The 21,972-nt window shown below is 39.4% G+C and overlaps 1 protein-coding gene across 2 annotated transcripts in view; it reads right to left on the reverse strand.

Moving 5' to 3' along the window:
• The window catches only part of BAZ1A (bromodomain adjacent to zinc finger domain 1A), a 69,896-nt gene that overhangs the window by 34,826 nt on the left and 13,098 nt on the right, over window positions 1-21,972 (reverse strand). For both annotated transcript variants that reach the window (XM_086613249.1, XM_086613248.1), the window contains exons 4-8: window positions 14,904-15,047; window positions 7,173-7,274; window positions 5,819-5,906; window positions 3,811-3,945; window positions 3,045-3,147 (exon numbers count right to left, since the gene is read on the reverse strand). In XM_086613249.1, coding sequence (XP_086469375.1) covers window positions 3,045-3,147; window positions 3,811-3,945; window positions 5,819-5,906; window positions 7,173-7,274; window positions 14,904-15,047 — 572 coding nt within the window. The remainder of the gene's footprint in view (window positions 1-3,044; window positions 3,148-3,810; window positions 3,946-5,818; window positions 5,907-7,172; window positions 7,275-14,903; window positions 15,048-21,972) is intronic.

Consider the following 21,972-nt stretch of genomic DNA (forward strand, 5'->3'; position numbering starts at 1 on the left):
CACATCATCAGTAAAGTACTATAGCAGCTCTTTATAAGAGACTTTATGAATGTCAGTAATTGTCACTCCAATTAAACATTATTTACAGGTAATATGTTTAGATTAATATTCAATTACATTAATATAGTACATTTGAAAGTGAACTTTTAGGCTTATTGTATGGGTAGGATTCTACTTTTCAAACAAACAGTATAATGTGTTGCTGGTTGCAATATTAAAGAACTGCATCTTTAAAAAGTAAATAAATAAAAATTTAGAATCATGGGCCAACACTGGGCCAAAATTGAACACACACAATAACTGTGACACCACAGGTTGGTTTTTTTAATTATTATTACTTATTTGATGCATTCATCATCATTTTTTGTCCCCAACAAAGAACAGAAAGCATTTACAAAGTCTGAAAATCAACATGCTATGACAGCTTTCTAGTGAAGTGCAATAAAATAGAAAGAATACATTTTGGATCTCCATGTTATATAGTTTATTTCAAGGCTGATTGCTCTTTCATTGTTTGAAACTTTGTTTCAAGGGCATTGAGTTTTGGTATGCAACAGGACAACACAAAGATCAAATTAAGCCCAAACGTGTCTTAACGAGCCTTCTAGAAGCTGTAGTTAACACCACACAAGAAAGGAAGCAGTTTTGATATTGATCAGTGGTTACTTTGTTCTGCGCTGTCATTTCCAGCACATAAACAGATGTTGTGCAAAAAATTGGGTACACAAGTTAGCGGAGCCCATCAAACCCTAGTGTTCCCTTCTGCTAGGAAGATAGGCTTCCTAGCTGTCTGAGCAGCCCGAGACAACTTTGCAGCTATTTAAGCCAATGTTGGACAAGATAATTTCCAGGCATCCCTGCCATCCTAAAACATTCCATGATAATGGAAACAAGAGGTAAAAATCAGAAGTCCACGGAAATATTTCCACAGATTAATGCTTTTCCTTAGGAAGTACACCAGTGTTTAAAATCCAGAAGAACATCTCCTTGTCTGAGCTTTGTATCCTCACGAAGACGCACCAGTCCCACCAGTTAAGCCCATTAAAAAGCCCCTTACTTCATCTGAAATCAAGTTTAAATGGATCAGGAACAGGTCAAAACTATGCCGAAATAATTCAATCAGTCAAAAAACCAAATTCTTACACGATTTGTGCTCTTTTAACAAGAAAAAATCATAAACATTCTGTAAGTAATCTTGCAGAACATTTAGACACACATGAAATATCTACGCACAGACATCTTCAGAAAGACTCAAGATTTTCTTAAGGATTATTACAGGTTTAGAAAGCATAGCAGTTCTTTTAAATTTTGGGGTAGTTTTTCCCTTTCCAGATTTCCCTCATACAACAGATTGATTTGTGTTAAGTTGGCAAGATCATGGAGCAGATTCTCCTGGCAACTATGCTAAGGCACATAGAAAACAAGGAGGTGATTGGTGACAGCCAACATGGCTTCACTAAGGGCAAATCCTGCCTGACTAATTTGGTGGCCTTCTATGATGAGGTTACAGCACTGATGGATAGGGGAAGAGCAACTGACATCGTCTACCTGGACTTATCCAAAGCATTTGATACTGTCCCGCACAACATCCTTGTCTCTAAACCGGAAAGACATGGTTTTGATGGATGGACCACTCGGTGGATAAGGAACTGGCTGGATGGTCACACTCAAAGAGTTGTGGCCAACGGTTCAATGTCCAGTGGAGGCCAGTGACAAGTGGTGTTCCTCAGGGGTCAGTACTGGGACCAGTGCTATTTAACATCTTTGTTGGTAACATGGACAGTGGGATCGAGTGCACCCTCAGCAAGTTTGCAGATGACACCAAGTTGTGTGGTGTTGTGGACACACTGGAGGGAAGGGATGTTATCCAGAGGGACCTTGACAGGCTGGAGAGGTGGGCCTGTGAGAACCTCATGAAGTTCAACAAGGCCAAGTGCAAGGTCCTGCATGTGATTCGGGGCAATCCCAAGCACAAGTAAAGGCTGAGTGGAGAATGGATTGAGACGAGCCCTGAGGAAAAGGACTTGGGAGTGCTGGTGGATGAGAAAACATGAGCCGGCAATGTGCGCTGGCAGCCCAGAAAGCCAACCCTATCCTGGGCTGTATCAAAAGGAGCAAGGCCAGCAGGTCGAGCGAAGTGATTCTGCCCCTCTACTCTGCTATCGTGAGACCCCACCTGGAATACTGCATTCAACTCTGGAGTCCCCAACACAAGAAAGACATGGAGCTGCTGGAGTGAGTCCAGAGGAGGACCACAAAGATGATCCGAGGCCTGGAGCACTTCTGCTATGAAGACAGGCTGAGAGAGTTGGGGCTGTTCAGCCTGGAGAAGAGAAGGCTCCGGGGTGATCTTCTAGCAGCTTTCCAGTACTTAAATGGGGCCTACAGGAAAGCTGGAGAGGGACTTTTTACAAGGGCGTGTAGAGACAGGACAAGGGGCAATGGCTTTAAACTGAAAGAGGGGAGATTTAGATTAGATATAAGGAAGAAATTTTTCACTCAGAGGGTGGTGAGGCACTGGAACAGGTTGTCCAGAGAAGTTGTAGATGTCCCATCCCTGGAAGCATTCAAGGCCAGGTTGGATGAGGCTTTGGGCAACCTGGTGTAGTGGAGGGTTTCCCTGCCCATGCAGGGGGGTTGGAACTAGATGATCTTTGAGGTCCCTTCCAACTCTAACCATTCTATGATTCTATGAAATGTTCATATTTTCATATACCTTCAGCTAGTAAAATTTATATATGACTCCAGATTCCAAACTTCTGCAAAAAATCATTTTGCTCTTTATTTACCTGAGATAAAAATCAACATAGCTGGACCGCCAGCTTCCTACACTTTCATAGTTTACTAATATAATAAAAAAATAAATAAATAAATTCAGGAAACAACCATTCTAACCACTGAAAGGAGCACTTTGTAATACTGCTGCAGCAGTGCACTCATTACATTTTCCCTTTGAAAGGTAAATCTCAAAAATACTCTAATTATGGCTGTCTCAGACCTGCAAAAACTGGTTCTACTAGTCACAGGACTAAACCTCAACTTACCCATGGCATGCATATCTTCTTTATGCTTCTGGAACCTTGTCTTTTCCCTTGCTACTTTCCTTTTGTTTCCTTGGATACTCTGTTTAGCAGGAATCTCATCCTCCTGACAGAGAATTCAAAGGGGAAGTAGAGAAAAGACCATAATGTCTACAGTGAAATGACCAGCAACAGATATTCCCAGTTTTTCAACAGTTCTCTAAAACAAGAATAAAACCAGACTGTAACAGTTTCCCACAAACATACTGAGTACTCAGAGATCCTGTCTAATAGTTGGGGGAACTGCAAAGAGAAAACTCAAAACTTTTTCTTCTAGCTTTCTTTTTAAATAAAATAGTTTAGAGCACTAAGCTTCACTGTGTTTAAATACAGGCAAGTGACATAACTGTATCTGAGGACAAGTGACATAACTGCATCTAAACATAGAAAATAAATCTTTTTAGCAAATTATTTATTAATCATTCCCAGAAGGGACAAGTACTCTATGTGCCTTCACAACTCACTGAAAAGCTAGTTTCTTGGTGGGATCACAGAAATGAGAAAGATAAAAATAAGTAGATAACGTATCGAGTACGGTCCCTTTTACGAGCTGAACTATAAAGCAATCTACTTTAATAGCAATTATGTAATATATCTCAATTCATCCTCAAATTAAAAAAGCACAATGTCAACCTTGCATTCCAACTGTTGTGAAAGTTCAGAGAAAACAGAAGAATTTGAAGACTATGCTGATGTGCCTTCATCTAGAATTAAAAACGTTATTACTTACAAGACTAGTAGATGCCCTCTTTGGAGGTCTCCCTCGTCGCCTGCTTGCAGGACTGAAGATAAATGTGGGTGGGTCATCAGGAAACAAGTAGGAGAAATTTTGTTCTGCTAGATTGTATTTTGCAATTGATGTTGCCTTAATAAGAAAGATGAAAACAGATATTCGTTGTGCAATTCTTACTTTTTCATAAATACAAGATAATGAATCATTAATTCACAAAAAAAGAAAATAAAAGTAACTAAATTCACAACTAGTTTGCTTAGGATAAGAAATAAAACTCTGAAATAGTATAACTGTAGAGTTAATCCACCAAGTAGATAATAATATAAGCAGTACACATTTGAAAATAAAAATTTACCAAATGAGGTCAAACTCATTTGTTTAGATGCCTTTTAGCAAACATAGCTGGACAGAGTCTTCCTAGCAAGTTACTGAAACATGTTGAGAATGACTTTTGACAGAGAAAGCTGGAAAATCAGTTTACTGAAGAATCTAATTCTCTATCATACTTCAACATTTCTGGAGGAGAAAATTTATGACTTCTCTTATTCCAAATGGTCAAAGTTTCTTTTCAAGTCAGCTTTTTCAACCTGGTGACTTCAGGAAGTCTGCCCTTATCAAGCAATACAGATGAGGACACGAAGGAGACACTCCAAGTACAACATGATCAGTTAACTGCTGAAACACAAGGCGATCAGCAAGGGAACAAGGAGACACTCCACAAAAAGCCCAAACAAAGAGAAGATGACAAAAGCACGCACAGACAGAATACAAAAATTTTCCTGAGGCACCAGAAAGTGTCACTAATAGATCACTAGACCCAGCACACTATCACATCAAGGACAACATGATCACTAACAAGCCCAAGGAAGGGGGTGGTTTACCCATTTCAAGCTCTATTTTCTTCTATTTTTATTTCCTTAAAAGAGTCAGACTTTAAAGTTACAAACTTATTTAGAAATGAGTTGCCGTTGTTATTTTCCACAAGTTTCACAGGTAAGACCCTCATAGATTGTCTCATCTCTCAGATCTTTCCTGTGCAGAAGGAGCAGTTACACAGCTGCATGAGGGTTCCACTTAAACATACACACAAAATACAAGACGCAATAAACAAACACGCTACTTTCTACAAACAAGATGAAGATAAGGAGGATTTCAGGGTCAGGGCTGCAATATTCAGAGAAAGAGTCCAGGATCTCCTGCAGCACAGCAAGCAAGGCAAGGGAAATCGCTGCCTATTTGGTTACGCGTGGGAAAAGCTGCTCAATTCCTTGAGCACAAGGAAACAGAAATTCTCAAAGTCATCCTGCACAGACTAAGATGTGAACTTTAGTCTGAACTTACCACTGAACTTATCTGAAGTATCACCATATACCTCTACATAAGATAACAAAAATATGCATCTTCAACAACTAAGGCCACATCAAAAGCCCATTCCAGCCACCTGAACTCATCAGTGCTTCTGTCTCACTGCAGAACTGGAGACTGAATTTGATCAAATATTCAATCAAATAAAATATTTTCAAGCTAAAAGCACTACAACAGCATATTAGCTTATTGTACCAAAAGAGAAACAGTTATTTTTATTTGACTTTGAAATATCAGCTGCACACACCTTGAAGAATGAAAATAACTCGTGTGTTAGACTAAGCAAAAACATATTGTTTTGATACATAGCATTTTTCTAGCTAAAAGCTCCCATTTCTATTTCGCAGACTTTTCTAAAGTGGTAGCTAAAGAAGAAATTAGAGAATTAAATTCTGCTTCATGTACAGAAAAAACTACTGTCTTGTTTACAAGCAAAAGTTAACAAAAACCTGTTTTACAGAAAAAGTTGCTGTATTCAACCTTTTCTATGGAAAAGTCAAATACTAACACAATGTATTAGACTTACAAAAAGCTAAACTTGATGTAGTTTAAAAAAGAAGCTTTATACAGCTAGAAGAGAAGAGCAAAAAGACCAAGTAGGGTCAATACTCTATCTCACAAATTATTCCCTCTTATTTACCTTAGTTATAATGACTCCGTCATGTGGTTCACAGTGTTGTTTCAGAAAAAGTTTAAGTCTATCACGAGAAAAGAGATGTTTCCTCCGGCTGTATTAGGAAAGAAAGGTAGCATTATCAACCAACATCTTCAATTATTGTTCAAGTACAGCTGAAAATACATGTAAGAACACATGTAACAGATCATATGATTGACCTTTTTCTCATTTTCTTAACAATAAATTACACCCGTACTATTGTAACGAACAGCCATTCTTTGCAACCCCAATTCTATTAAAAATTTCCTTATGAACAAAACAAAACTCAAGTAAAACTCAAACAGTTGTTTCACGCATCTGTAATTTTTGTTTTGAAGATCCTGGTACGTCCTCCTCTATATACAGACAAACTCCAGAGCCTGTTCATCCCTGCTGGATCCTCCAAACCTTCCTTTCTATCACAGTAGCTTTTAAAATCCCCAAATAAAACTAAAGTCTAATTGTTTCAGAAGAGGGTGAAAACAAACAAGCAAACAAGGACAGCGGGAAAGCAGCATGCACATCTCTCAAACGGGGAGGTAAGGCACAGAAGTTTCAAGCCAACAAGCGAGAGGGGTGAATCCACACCCAGCTCGATCAAGCTGCGGCGCTCCTCGCTACATGACAGCGTGCACTCCAAATGCTTCCTCGCATCCCAGGGAATCTGCACTACTTCATGGGAACAAGAAAAGCCAACTACACAGGAGTAATTAACAAAAAACCTAATCTTGATTCATGATGGAACTAAATGACTTTGAAATCAGTGAAGGTTTTTTTTTTCCCCCCAAAGTATCCAGTTTATGAAGTTTTGATGCACAACCTACTCTAAAAAAAAACGTTTTAACTAATTTTGAGACAAAAATCACGTTATTTGAGAAGCAAAAACTCTTTGCAGCTTTCTATTTTAAAGCAGTAAAGCAGTCTGATTGTCAATGTCTGCTCCAACATTTCAAACCAGTAACACTACCACACAGACAGCGAACTCACAATGCCAAAAGTTCATCAATATTATAGAATAGGGTTCTCAAACTTTTTTTCACCTACTCCTCCCATTGGGCACAGCAGTAAGCAGAGGTATCAGAAGCCACAGCAGGTCTCACCTGCATGCCAGCAAAAGCACAGAGACTTGTAAGGAGTCAGTATCTGTATTAATATTAGCAAAGCCTGGAACCCTCGCTACAGAAAGCCTGTAAAACATGGTAGTACCAGTGCCTCTGGTAACATAATATTGTAACATATAAAACGACATTTTAACATAACATCCAAAACATCTTACAGTGACTTACACAACTCACACAGCTGTAAAGTACAATTGTAAATTTCATATACTAATTTTTACCTTAGTTGAGATGCTTTAACGGTAACAGTTTCATATAAGTCTTTTTTAATAGGCTGGACTTTGTATTTGAACAAAGAAGGATCAATTATGGCTTTCTTCTCCCTAAAAAGAAATGAAAAAAGTTAACTACAATCACTAAACATCACTCTTATATTGTACATGTTTAATATATTCATATGGATACACAATGGACCTCTTGAAAATACCCAGCCATATTTAATACAGGCTGTAACTTTCACTGGTACCAAAGAGGACCTATTAACTTCTGCCAGCTTTTCTTCCACTGGATTTAGATCTACATCAAAGCCAGTTCCTGCAAGGAACAGGAAAAGGGATTGAGGATGTTCGTTTTCTTAGCAGGGAGATGAGAAGGGAAGGAAGAACTAAGTCCTCTTTGTAATGATACATCCCTATCTCTCAGAAAATCATCTCAAAACTCTCAGTACTCGTGATAGCAACAGGAAGGCAGGAAAAAGGAGAAGAAGATGAGGAAGTAGTCCAAAAGACAGAGTTAATTAAAAGGAATAAAAATAGTAGCCATAGAGCTACAGATCACATCTCAAAATGATTTAAAAAAAAAAATCAGGTAGAATATTTTTCTGAAGTACTAATTTACAAAAATCACCTTCACCAACAACATTCTGAAAGTAACAGGAATCACAAGGTAATGCATCTACATTTTAAAATAAATGCTTATTGAGTTATATGTTTTTCTCCCCAAAGTGTACTTCCCTTTCACAGCTCTCAGCTATAGAGAACTACTTTTTTTTCCCCCCACAGAAAATATTTCTTCATTTTTAACATGACAGTCTGTTTTCTTACACCTCTTCCTAGGAGAAGAACCATCCAGGTCTGGTGTGCTACTAAACCAAAATTCACTCCTTTAAAAGACTAAAAGGTTTTTGCTAGAGACAATGTACTTTAAATAGCGTGGCATTTATGGACAGACTTCATGAACAGAGTTAAACGACTGAGATTTTCTTTAATAACATTGCATTTTGCTATTAAATAACAGAACTAACTTCTCCTAAGATGATAATATGTAATCAATAGTCATATTGCTTTATCAGGAAGAATTCAACTGTCATCTTATTTCATCACTAAGGGAAGGTGAAAAAGTTATGCGGATGAACTAGGAGATTTATAGCTACGCATTTCATCATTGTCAGTCCTTCTGGCATTTATGAAATGCTTGAAGGTAGAGTCTGTGGCAAAACAAAATAAATCAATATAACACTTATTTTTCTTTACCCCATGAAGAATACACATAAGATGTAGTGAACTGTACTTTGCAAGGTTGTTGAATATGAAATTTGCTCCAATTCTTATTTTTTCCCCTCACTAACTCTGTGAAATAGAAGTTCGAAGAAATGCAACATTCAGATGCCTAACGATAAATACATTAATTCATATAAACGAAGTGTAAAAGAAACGGTACTTTTCTACAGTTAGTGTCATTTTAGAAGAAAATTATTTGTAATTCCTAGAGAAAAATAATTTACAATGATTAAATGATCAACATAGTTAAAAACAAATGAAGGGACAGAAAAGAAGATTTAGACTTGGAAATAGCAACAGGTCTACTGGATAAGCACTATGATATACACTCTTTGCTTTGCATGATGCTCTATCCAAGTTAAAGTCTCAAGTTGAGTCACTCAGACCAACTCCAATTTAAGAAAAACAATTTTGAAGAGCCCACTCAGCTAGTCATATTAGCAAAACAGAAATGAACTGTATAAACAAAGTAATTCAGTATACCCACTGGCATCTGGAATATTGTGTCCAGTTTTGGGCCCCTCGCTTTAAGAGAGATATTGAGCTCCTGGAGCGAGTCCAAAGAAGGGCGACTAAACTGGTGAAGGGGCTGGAAAATAAAACTTATGAGAAGTGGCTGAGGGAGTTGGGGCTGTTTAGCCTGGAGAAGAGGAGGCTGAGGGGAGACCTGATTACAGCCTACAAATACTTGAGAAAAGATGGTGGGGAGGTGGGGGAAAGGCTCTTTACATTAGTGATGGGTGATAGGACAAGAGGAAATGGGTATAAGCTTAGTCAGGGGAGATTCAGGTTGGATGTTAGGAAGTATTTCTTCTCTGAAAGGGTTGTCAGTCACTGGAATAGGCTGCCCAGGGAGGTGGTTGAGTCCCCATCCCTGGATGTGTTTAAGAAAAGGGTAGATGAACTACTTAGGGATATGTTTTAATGGGAGATTAGGGACGGTTGGACTCGATGATCTCTAAGGTCTTTTCCAACCTAGAAAAATCTATGAAATCTATGAAATCTCTGCCTATAATTTTAAGTTCATTAAAAGAAGCTTCGTATTTTGGTCATACAGTGACTTGGTCTTCCATGATCATCCTCACTCTCAAGATAGGAAAGCTAAAGTCATGAAGGCTGACACTAGGAATTTCTGGATAGTATAAAATACAAACTTGTTCCCTCATACACCCCTGCGTTTCCAGTGCTTCAGTCTAACGAGCTGAAGAAGGACCCAAAAGATAATGTTCAGATACAAAATAAAAGGCATCAGAGTCTCAATGTTACACCAAAAGTGTATTAACTTACTTACACATTTTGAATAGATTCTCAGCTCTCATACTGTCTGTAATCAAAACCACGGCCCAAAGAACAATCAAATGGTTAACTCTTGTATCGTTAACCTTTACTTTTTGGCTTGAGTAAATCCTTCTCTCACCTTCAGTGGATCATATATAATAGCCACAACCTAATTTCCAAACACACTAAGTTTTTTCTGCTTGGTTTCCGAGTTGCCAATTATTATTCTAATAAATCAACATATTCATAGAATCATAGAATCATAGAATCATAGAATCATAGAATCATAGAATCATAGAATCATAGAATCATAGAATCATAGAATCATAGAATCATAGAATCATAGAATCATAGAATCATAGAATCATAGAATCATAGAATCATAGAATCGTTAGGGCTGGAAGGGACCTTCAAAGGCCATCTAGTCCAACCCCCCTGCAAGGAACAGGGATATCTCCAACTAGATCAGGTTGCTCAGGGCCTCATCCAACCGGGCCTTGAACGTGTCCAGGGATGGAGCATCCACCACCTCTCTGGGCAACCTGTTCCAGTGTTCTACAACTCTCATGGTAAAATATTCCTGAAATCCTCCTCCATAAATCCTAATTTAACGTCAAAATTTTGCTTAGTGCAGAAGAGAAGAAAAAGGTCATTCAGTATATGTAGAAAGCTTTAAAAGTTAAATAGATTATCTAGTCGCTTTGGCATAAAAGTTACGATACTATATTTTTTATTTTACTTTGTAATGCATTATATAAAACACATAAGAGTTAGCAAAGGTTCGACCCATTTCACAGCAGAGATTCTCTACAGCAAGTCTTCACAGGACAGTTCGGACAGACCACCAGATCCAGGGCAAAGAATAACAGGATCTCTAACTTAGGTGATTACAGGAATTGCCTCGCCCATGTTATACTAGTTTCTACTGTGCTTGGGTAAACGTGCCTAGCACCTGGCAGAGTCTTGCATATTTTGAACAAGGTTACTCTGAACCTCGCTGGCAGCCCAGAAAGCCAACCGTGTCCTGGGCTGTATCAAAAGGAACAAGGCCAGCAGGTCGAGCGAAGTGATTCTGCCCCTCTATTCTGCTATCATGAGACGACTCCACCTGGAATACTGCGTTCAACTCTGGAGTCCCCAACACAAGAAAGACATGGAGCTGCTGGAGTGAGTCCAGAGGAGGACCACAAAGATGATCCGAGGCCTGGAGCACTTCTGCTATGAAGACAGGCTGAGACAGTTGGGGCTGTTCAGCCTGGAGAAGAGAAGGCTCCGGGGTGATCTTCTAGCAGCTTTCCAGTACTTAAAGGGGGCCTACAGGAAAGCTGGAGAGGGACTTTTTACAAGGGCGTGTAGAGACAGGACAAGGGGCAATGGATTTAAACTGAAAGAGGGGAGATTTAGGTTGGATATAAGGAAGAAATTTTTCACTCAGAGGGTGGTGAGGCACTGGAACAGGTTGCCCAGAGAAGTTGTGGATGTCCCATCCCTGGAAGTGTCCAAGGCCAGGTTGTATGAGGCTTTGGGCAACCTGATGTAGTGGAGGGTTTCCCTGCCCATGGCAGGGGGGTTGGAACTAGATGATCTTTGAGGTCCCTTCCAACCCTAACCATTCAATGATAATCTCATCAGCCCTTCAATTACTTTGGCACAGTGACGACATGACCTGGACAAGCTTCTGCTTACAGACTTGCTATACAATATTCAGGCAGCATGGTCTTAAGGCAGCTTTACCAAGAAACTTCTGAGACCTTGTCCTTCTTGTCTGAGTCTTTCTGGAGCTATCTGTACCTTGCAGTATTACCAGAACAAGAAAAATTACGCAGAAAAATATTGAGGGTTAGAGGATTAGAAACGCATCTAAAACGAATTATGCCCTCCTTTTCCAAAAAGAGGTAGTGGCTTTTATTCTTCTCTTTGATTAAGTTTTGGAATGGGAAAAGCTCCCACAAAAGACCACTTGCTAAATAACACAATCATTTATGGTCTCCTTATGCTCCAGTGCAAGGCTTACACAGACGTAACCCGTCAGTGTATCAATCCTGATAGAAAAGCTGGCCTCTGCACACCTTTGAAGGTTCCAGCTGCCAAGCTGCTCTATACTGACCCATCACAAGTGCCCGTTTGGAACTGCAAATATTTTCTGGACTACGACTATAGTTTCAACATGGAAATACAGCAACATGAAGACTGGGAACAGCATGCTGGTTATACCGCTCTAGGGACAAGACAACAGCACTTTGCAACAAAATCCTGGCTTTGAACCTTCTGGTAAAGATTTTAAGCTGCCTTTGATCCAGTACTTTGGTCCTTCCTTACAATACAAAGTGGACTAAAACCTACCATCATTATTACTAGGTTCAGGGGATGGAGAGATGAGAGAAGAAGAAAAGAAAGAGGAAAGATAAGAATTAAAGAGGAGGAAAGATTTGTTCTACTGAAGACATTGTAGAGCTTTAATGACAAGCTATGAATGCATTTTTTCACATATCCTGTTCATAATTTCTTCTCCAAATACAGAAAGAAAACTAGGTTGAAGATGGCAAAAAAAAAATCTGAATTACAAGGTTCCACTTGCGTTGTTCCCAAAAATTTCCTGTTACCTTTGCTTGCATCCCAAAATTTGCAGAAACAATTAACTCTTCCCCGAACTAAAGATGATACCTTCACTTCAAATCAAATAAACACCCAAATTTACTGCCATAAACCAGCCAGCAAGCCAAGAAGAAACTTTTTCTTCTAGTATTTCTGATGTGGTTGTTAGTTCACATTATAGCCCTGGCAGGAGGAATGCCATGAATTAAGTCGCAGCTAGTATTGTATGTATTCGGCAGTACAAGCCCCTCAATCTCCAGTCTGCTGCTGTTAAAGGAAATGCAAGAGTTCATACTTTAAACTGCTCAACTTAGGGGTAAGGTTGAACACTGCTATTCTGTGATGGCCACTATCCTATGGTACCAGAGGGTCCCAGGGCATAGCATCAATGGTTTAAGATCTACGGTGGTTGCTACCTTTTGCTTCACAACCTGGCCTTGCAAGGCTGTCTGTTTTTCTGAGGGAGCGCAGGAGTGAGAGTGTCCTGGCTTCCTTCTCCCCGTACAACCTCAGTTTTTACTGCAGAACACAATAAAAAAGGTCAGCAGGAACATTTGTACAGGACGCGTGGTTATTTCTGCCCCACACAGACAGGAGTAGGGTCAGAGAAAGGTTGGGATCTCTAATGACATCTATTTTCAGTTGAGATTCTCTAGCCTTACAGATTCTTTAGGAAAAATATTTGCAGATGGCCCATCAATCTGTGCTGTGCTCCCCTCCCCCTCTCTCACAAACACACCGAGCATCTGCTGTACCATTGTTTAACGGCACTACAGCTTTGCACGAAGGCCGGGTCTCAAAACAGGGAGATTTGTGTGCAGACGAAGGCAGAACTGTGGTTCTGCACCCATCAACTTGACACTGGTCCCAAGGCGAATAACATCTGTACTCTCCACATCCAAGTTTCTCTATAAACAGCAAAACATAGTCCCTGAAGGTTTAGGGCTGCCAAACAATGTCATTCAGTTCAGCGGGATTTCTTATTGTTATCAGTAAGGGTATAAAGAACCTTAGATGCCAATATACAAAAATTGACAACAATGCTCTACTTTCAGATAGGTTTTACAGGTACAGCAAATAATGCTTTCCAAGTTTGCATATACCCATAGTATACCCAGAAACTAATTAGAGCGTTATTACTCTTGCATTTGTTATGAAAAGACTCATTTAAAACTTCTAGTAAGCATTTTAAAGCCCTAAGAGGTTTGCAATTTAAGCTTGTAACATAAATGTTAGTTAGGTAAAGCACAGAACAGTGCTTCAAAAATTTGTACAGTCTCACAAGACTTCTCTTTTGAGGAGAAAGAAATTATTTTCCCTCCCTTCTCTGCATTGTCAAAAGAAGTAATCAGCTGGGGAGAACTACAGACTGATTGGGAGTGTAAGACTGCGTCCTACTACCAGCTCTGCAGGCATGGAAGTGACAGCAATATAAAGGGATCAATCCCACAGTCAGCTCTGTGCACGCTTGCATTATTACAAGAATAACCTCCTTTCAAATGCCATATGCCTTGCGGAACACAGAAAATGCATTTATTTTCTAAAAGATGTAGGACTTCTCCACGAACAACCTGGACATTTCCTTCAAGAGACAGAAGGGAATTAAAAAAATTATTTATCTCGTGTTATTTTCTTAGCCAAGTGAGGAGCTCCACCCTAACTATTCAAGGCATGTCAGGACATGGAAGTCCTCATGCAGCAGTCAATAACTTCTGCATTCACATGACATCTCAAAGTCAATGACAGTTCATGTGAAGCCTCGATGTTGCTAGATACAAGACCAAGGCCCACTTCAAACTCTCTTCTTTCATCAACATTGTGCTTGTGAAGCACGGAAAACTTTTTTCTCACTAAACTGCCAGGATAAGCTCAATTACTGGTCAGTAAGGAGATACTCCAAATTAAACACCACCATTACAGCCAAGCAGCTCTCTTATTCAATATTAAGACACTTCAGCCTATAGGCAGTTTCTTAAGACAAAATACACACAGTATTACTGCACCTAAAATCATAACCAAATCCACAAAATACAATGGTATATATATTTACATTGACACACGCCCAATGAAGCAAGCTTTGTACATTTTTATGTTTTGGACACAAACACATTAAGTCTCTGCAAAGACTTTTCAGGGAGTTCCAGTAAGAGCACGTCCTCTTATTGTAGGGCAATCTCAACTCTGAGTCCCCATGATGGAACTGAAATATACGTCATGCTAAGTACTGCCAGACTGTAAAAATCAAGAACATGACTGCGTTTTCCGAGCTATTAGCAACACAGAGAGGACAAATGATAGGCACACATGGCTCTTCCACCATCTCTCAACAGAAACACTGTCATTCCAAACAGATTAACAGTGATTATTCTGTAGGTACTCCATTTGTCATAATGCACAGGTCTCTGGTGATTATACGTAGCGTAACTGGCACCTGTGAATATTCAGCTTGTCATCCTTAGCTGGCTGAACACTCACGATCCATACAGATCAAGTAATTTGTTTTGGTCAGACCCCACCATGTCTGCTTCAGTCTCATTTCCACCCAGCCCAAATGCTTTATACTGTGAAAGTATCATTTACCCATTTTGTGCAGAGCTATTGTGCGTTTCTGAGTCGTCACTGTCGCTGATGACAATTGTGTCTCCATCAGTGCTGCTGGCGTGGCCATTGGCCATTCCATTGTGCTGGGCTGGAGCTATGACTTCCAAAACCTTACACTGCAACCTGAAATAAAACACAGACATTTATTCCCATCAAAGTCTTTCACTAATGCAAGGAGCCTAAAGTTGTAGCTGTTATTTTAAGAATAAACATATAACTGAACATTGTATTGTGTACTAAATAAAAAAATATCTAAGAGCCTTGCACTGAAATACTAGGTAAAACATTAATTTCATTATTTCCATCTAATAAATAAACAGTTCTTCCACTTACACAGCTATTAGCTTCACTACTCAGGACAATGAATCAAGTCACTGGTAGAATTATTCATGGTTGTGAATTTTTTTTTTTTCAGTTCTCATTTAAGTAAACTAAAAGTTAACTTGATGTACTACTTTAAAACTAGACACCAAACCTTTTACATTTATTTTGATAGCAGTCTAAGAAAAGCAAAAGATTTTCAGATCCCAAAGTATTTTTACTTGTAAGAGATCATCTTCTACTGCTGTTGATGACCTAAATAAACAAGGCTGAAATGATCATTATGCATCTAATCTTAATAATGGCCCATTTATCTGCTGACACATATTAAGGCTCCATCTGGCATGCACACAATTGACAAAACAAGTCTATCCCTTTGCCATCCTGAATGCTAGTTATAAAAGGCAGAATTAACTACATATTAAAAGTGTAATTAATAGACACTTCATGCTGGGTAACTGTATTGTAGCTGGTTCTTAACCACTAACTTTCACCCCTTTCTGGAATTCCATGGTTGATATTTTTTACTTTAATCTCCTAAAGCCTTATCTGCTTCAGAAACATTAACTATTGCAGTCAATGGATGCTGTCACATACTACTACTAAAAGCTCAAAGGGTGGGGGGAAAAAGAACACATAATTCTCTTCTCTGGGCACCAAACACTGTCACTTGAAATTAATAAAAATGGAGAATTTGTGAAGCACAGGGCTTGGATTAGCATGGCATCACGCCTAAGTTAAAAACAAACAAGTAAACCCCAACAAATCTATGACAGACAAATTCTAAGTGTCCTTCTATCTTAACTGAATACTGGCAAAAAGGAAACAATGTAAAAATATTTCTTAAGCACCTCTTTCTGCAAGCAGACAGTTCTGTCCAAAATCTGCACCCATTGAGGGGGAAACAAGAAGGGGGGAGGGGGAGAAAAGTGGAAAACATCAAAATATCCTAGGTCGCACTGTGACTTCAGCTAGGACCAGTAACACAGTGCACTGTAGCTGTCCTCCCCAAGCCTCTCTCCAACAAGAGCTCCACGATACTCCAATGGCATGTTATTGAAAAAAAATATAAAAATAATTTTAAAAAAACCCAACCTCTGAACATCTTTACATGTTCCTAGAGACAACAATGCTTCATTATCCAGGGGGACATCAGAGCTGCCTGAAGGCAGAGGCAGCCCGAGTCCGCCGGACGCGCTGACGGCAGGCACGCTGCCATTCCAACGCAGCCGGTCCCCTTTCCAAAGCTGGCTGGTCTAGGGCTGGAAGACACGTTTTCCTGGTGAATGGAGCCTCGGCTAATTAACTGTGAAAATCTAAATAGACTCCGTGTAAAGAACCAGAAGCACCCAAATATGTAATGGAGACAGAGCCAGTGGCTGCCCACAGGGTAAGTCCAAGTCCAAGGAGGCTTATTAAGGCCTGGCCCAGCACCAGACTCCGGCTGAGTCCAAAGCGAAAAGTCTGTCATTAGAGCATCTTGGTTTTCCGATATTCGGAACATCACAGCCTCCCCTTCATACTAAATACTACGGAGCTGACTGCATAGCAGAATGTGTACTATGAGGCTGTTTTTTTTAAATCCGACAAAGATCAGCTGATTTAAAAAAAAAAAGACTTCTTAGTAGAATTATTTTTGTTTCATATTATAAAATATATTTCGTGCAGAGCTCAGTTCTATTTAAAAAACAATTTAAAATTCATTTCTAATGGAAAAAATAATCAAAAGCATCAACACTTAAGGCTGACACTTTTTCCAATTTGTTTACTATTTGAAGACCACTAGAGGGGGTGCATATACACTAAATTTGCAATCACAGTAAAACAGTCACATGAAAGCTAAATCCCAACGACCTACGCTACCCGATGCCATGAAAGCACAAAGAGGCTAACACACACACACGAAAACAATCCTCCTGGACAAAAAGACTTGAATTTAGTCACCGAGTATTTTACCAAGACTTAATTTACGTGCTTATCCATCAGACAGCCCTGTAATTTACAGGGTATCACATCTCCTTCTTTAAGGATATAAATTACATATTCTATACACTTGATTCAGTAAGTAGCAAAATCCCCAATACAGCTGCCCTTTTGGTTTGGTTTTTGGTGGTTTTTTTCCGTTTTTATTATTAAACAGGGAGAATGACTAATGGAATAAGCTATCACAGAAAGCAAGTCATTCTCCATCCTCTATACCTTCATTCAAATCATTACCAGAAATCTTTGGGGAAGGAATCAAGTGAAAAACACATTACCTGGACCAAGAGAAAAAAAAAAAAGCTTAATCCAATGAAATGTAATGGTTACCGATAGACAGGAGATTAAAGGAAGTGATGCAACCGTTCCTTCTGGCATTAAAGAAGTAACAATCTACGAATTTAAGACTTTTTTTAGGCCTGCTACAGTCAAGTCATGGCTAGAAGCTGCCAATTCCCTGGCCTAAGGGAGGCAAAGACATTCTGCTTCTAGTGCAAACGAAGGTCTGCTCTTCTCAATAACCTAATCGTCCCCTGAGTTCACTTATTACAACTCTTATATCATAAACCACATAAAACAGCAGAGTTGACAGCTGAAGCAAGACCCTGAAATGAAGCATACTACTTGAAATACTTTCTAAAAAGGATACCTTCAGATCTTTGCAGAGCTTATGTCAAAGTCAAACCATGCTCAGTATTTCCCATAAAATAAGAATTAGGGGCATCTCAATCTAAAGACAGCATTAACAAGCCTGGAGGAGGCCTACAGGAAAGCTGGAGAGGGACTTTTTACAAGGGTATATGGCAATAAGACAAGGGGCAATGTCTTTAAACTAAAAAAGGGTAGATTTAGATTAGATATAAGGAAGAAATTTTTTACATTGAGGGTGGTGAGGCACTGGAACAGGTTTCCCAGAGGTATTGTGGCTGCCCCATCCCTGGAGGTGTTCAAGGCCAGGTCGGATGAGGCTTTGAGCAACCTGATCTAGGGGAAGGCGTCTCTGCCTATGGCAGGGGGGTTGGATGGATGATCTCTAAGGTCCCTTCCAACCCTAACCATTCTATGAAATAAATACATACTCTAATATCTGCCTTAGGTCAGCACACATTTTCTTCAAATAACAATAAATATTGTGAAAAAGCTTACAGCCACTCTAAGTGAATCCCAGAGGTATTTAGAAATGTATCAGATAAATTGAGAGCTATCATGAACTTTTATACAACAGCCAAAAGCTATAACAGTAAACCTGCAAAGGAATTATCCTATACTCAAAACAGTTTTGCATATCGCTTTCCACACTACAGGCTGCTACTAACAACAGTGTACAGGTCCTCTGACCTGTCCCAAGGATGGCCTTTATGGTCACAGCTTTATTTTTTTTTGCTACACTCAGAAACCAAGCCCTTTGAGGTATCTTACGTTATGGGAAAGGCTCTGAGAAGGCCTACATGACTAAATCTGTGGGGGTTTTTTAAGAAAGAGAAGAACAACACAGAAGCCCAAAAATGTTAAACACAAATGCAGAGGAGATATCACCAATGTAATTTTTTAAAAATACCAGTGCACATCTCCTTCTGTCTTAAATGAAAAAAACCTGAGATCTTCCATTGATTTCCATGAATTTTGGGTAAGGCTGGTCAGCTGCACAGGTGAAAGAATATAACTGACTCCAGCAATCAAAGGGCAAGAGACACTGACTGGAGACGGTGGCATAGGACACAGTTTCTCCATAAGCCCAACTCCATCACTCTCTCTGTCTCTAGAGGAACGATTTTGGGCCCTGCTTTGAAGAGCAGCTTAACACAACTAGCAGAAAACTTTAAGGTCGAACTGAACCTTGTCAATCCCAGAAGAAAGGTAAGGAAGTGGCAGGCTGAAGGTGTACAAAAGCAAATTGCACCTGCAGCCTCAGGCTGCTGCTCCACAAGATGCAGAGGTGACTTAACAGCTCAACACTGCCAAAGGGGAAAATCTTCCCTTGCCATTCCTCCTTCCAGCCATATACTCAGTGCAGTGCTTGCTTTTTGTAGCTCTGGCACTCAGTATCATTTATTATTTGCCATTAAATTAAATTTGACTACCTGACAAAAAAAAACAAAACAACAAACAACCCAAACAAAAACCAACCAACAACAAAACCCAAAACTAATGCAATGTGAAGAGCTGGGTAAGTTTGTGTCGTATCAGCTGCTTCAAGCGGCTCACTAAAGGATGTGATGGGAACTACAGCACGTGGAAGAGGCAAATATTGGCCACAGACAAAAGCAGAGAAGGAAGGAAAAGCAGCAAGCCCTCCCTCATTTAGAGGCACTGAGACACTAATTTCTGAGTGATTCCAGCAGTTTATCCTTCCTAACTGAAAAGTGACATCTAGGCAAGCGAACACTTGGACACTACTAAAGTCTGTTCCATGTAGTAACAAGACTTCACAAGAGTCAACAAGGTAGTTGGGCAAGACATGGTACATGCTTCAAACTCATCAGTAGTCCAAGATGAGAGTGATTCAGGAAAAACCAGAACAAAGGGTAAGTATAACTTACTTGCCAAATTTCTCTTTCATTCAGCTCAGCAACTCAAAGGCACGTACACAGCTATCGCAAGCTACAGGACAAGCAGGTATCTCCATCTAACTCTGCTGAAGCAGCAGCAGAACACAACTTGAAGAAGAGAAAGAGAAGCTGCGCTCCACTATGTGATGGGTGGAAAACAGCCATCACAGGATGTCAAGCAGAAACCTGGACCCTGCAATTATCGGCACTTTCACTTACTCAGAGAAGGTCTTCCCAAATGCCGAGTAGGTCTTTACATCCAACCAAGGCTGGAGTTACAAGCTGTGAGAGGAGAGACCAATTCTCACTGCCCATCAACTGAGCATTCTGCACAACAGCTTTTGATCTGGCTGATGCTAACTACTGCGATAGAAATAATAGTCTGGCACTCTGCTGTATCCTCATTTCAAGCCAAAAACCAAGAACCCTTGAAGGCCCAGGTGAGTTATAAACGTGCCTCTGTACACTCTACAGTAAGCGGACAAAAACCATCCCTTGGACGCAAAAGATTGTTTCACATGGGGTGATGGGGGAATATTGCAATACTTTGAGGGCAAATTTTAACATAAAGAAAACAATGATCAGTGAGTCAGAAGCAAAAAGAAATTCACTTTTTAAAACAGACACACGAAGGAAAGTTAAGTTTTTCAAATGTTAAAATTAAAAAAAGCACACCTTTTCTCACAGTATGTTGAACACATAAAACCCCAAAAGTAATACAAGAAGCTACAGCAGCAAGTACCAAAAGGCTATAGCCTTACTCTGTTTTGTCAGCTTTTAGTAAGTTTTTAAGAAGTAAATGTCACGTAAGTGCAATAACTCATATCCTTGTCCTAGCAGTTCTCATACACTTGAAAATAATTAGACAGAGAAAAGTGAGACAAGATCTGAAGGAGCAAGTGACATCTTTTACTAAGCTAACTGGTAGAGTTTAATGCAGACACAAAACAAAAGCACACAAGGAGACAGATTTTATGCACATAATGGCTTCCTGAAGTACAGTAAGAGCTGCTGTTTTCAAGTTGTAGCATCTTCATTTGTCTGTCAAGTTATAGGTAAGATTATACGCTTCAAAGAAACTAGTTAAGAAGCATGTATTTGCTTAGGATGAGAAAATCCTACATGCACCGTAGCTACATCAGCTGTCTCCTGTAGAATTAGGACAGCACTAACAATAACATCAGTATATGCATGATTTTGATTGCTCAGCCTTCAGTTCATAGTACTGTACTGGTTAAAAAAAAAAAAGAAATAACCAAAAATCATAAAACAAACAAACTAAAACCCATACCTTTAAATTTATAGTTATAAAAGTAGAGAGTGTGCACAGAAATGAGAGCTAACAGAGATTGGCAGTGCCCAAAAATGGTTGTAGCAGCTGTTCAACAATCTGTAAGAAAGGAGTTGCAGGTTCTCTCCCAGATATCATCATCTCATAGCTTCCATGAGTCAAATACAACTATATTTATTAGTCAACAAACACATTTATATCCCAAAGAACTCAAGGGCAGTGGAAATTGAGTTCCTTGTTTTTTCCAGGCCAGGAGTTGACTGATCCTTAAATGGCAGCGCTGGAAGAATGCAAACTGTACTTGCTCTATGAATAGGTAACCTGCTCTCCAGTACTGTCAGCTATGCTGTTTCACAAGCACCACATTAACTTTGCTACTGGAATTCAAATTCACCTGTCAAAATAAAGTAGGAAACTTTCTTTGTATGCAGAAACTTATGCTTAAACCACTACAAAAAAAAACACTACAACTTTCTGATTCTGTAGATATTAGCTCCGGTGCCTCTGCATCCAGTCTCCTTTGAAGCCTACATGTCAAAGGGGAAAATTTGTTGGTGGATTAGAAAATAATTTAAATTCACTGTAACTCATTAGGGTCTAAACATGGAAGACACTTTGCCTTTTATTACCTACTGGCCTTCTATTAACTTACCCTAGTGCTCAGAAGACAGCTCTCTCTCTATATAAGCAAGTAATACCTTGTGCGAGTTGAATGAAAAAGTTGGAAAATTAGCTATTACCTTCTCTCTTACAGGATTATCTTCTACCATCCTAACTCTGTATCAGCTAGACATAGTCATGACCAGCAACACACTTCCTGTGCCCCAGTTAAGACTTACAGAGATGAAAACAGTATGCAAATCTTTTAATTGGCCTAATGCAGTGGTTAATCCACTATGAACAGTCC

The sequence above is a fragment of the Tauraco erythrolophus genome, chromosome 6 (genome assembly GCF_009769465.1).
Source record: "Tauraco erythrolophus isolate bTauEry1 chromosome 6, bTauEry1.pri, whole genome shotgun sequence".
Lineage (NCBI taxonomy): Eukaryota > Metazoa > Chordata > Aves > Musophagiformes > Musophagidae > Tauraco > Tauraco erythrolophus.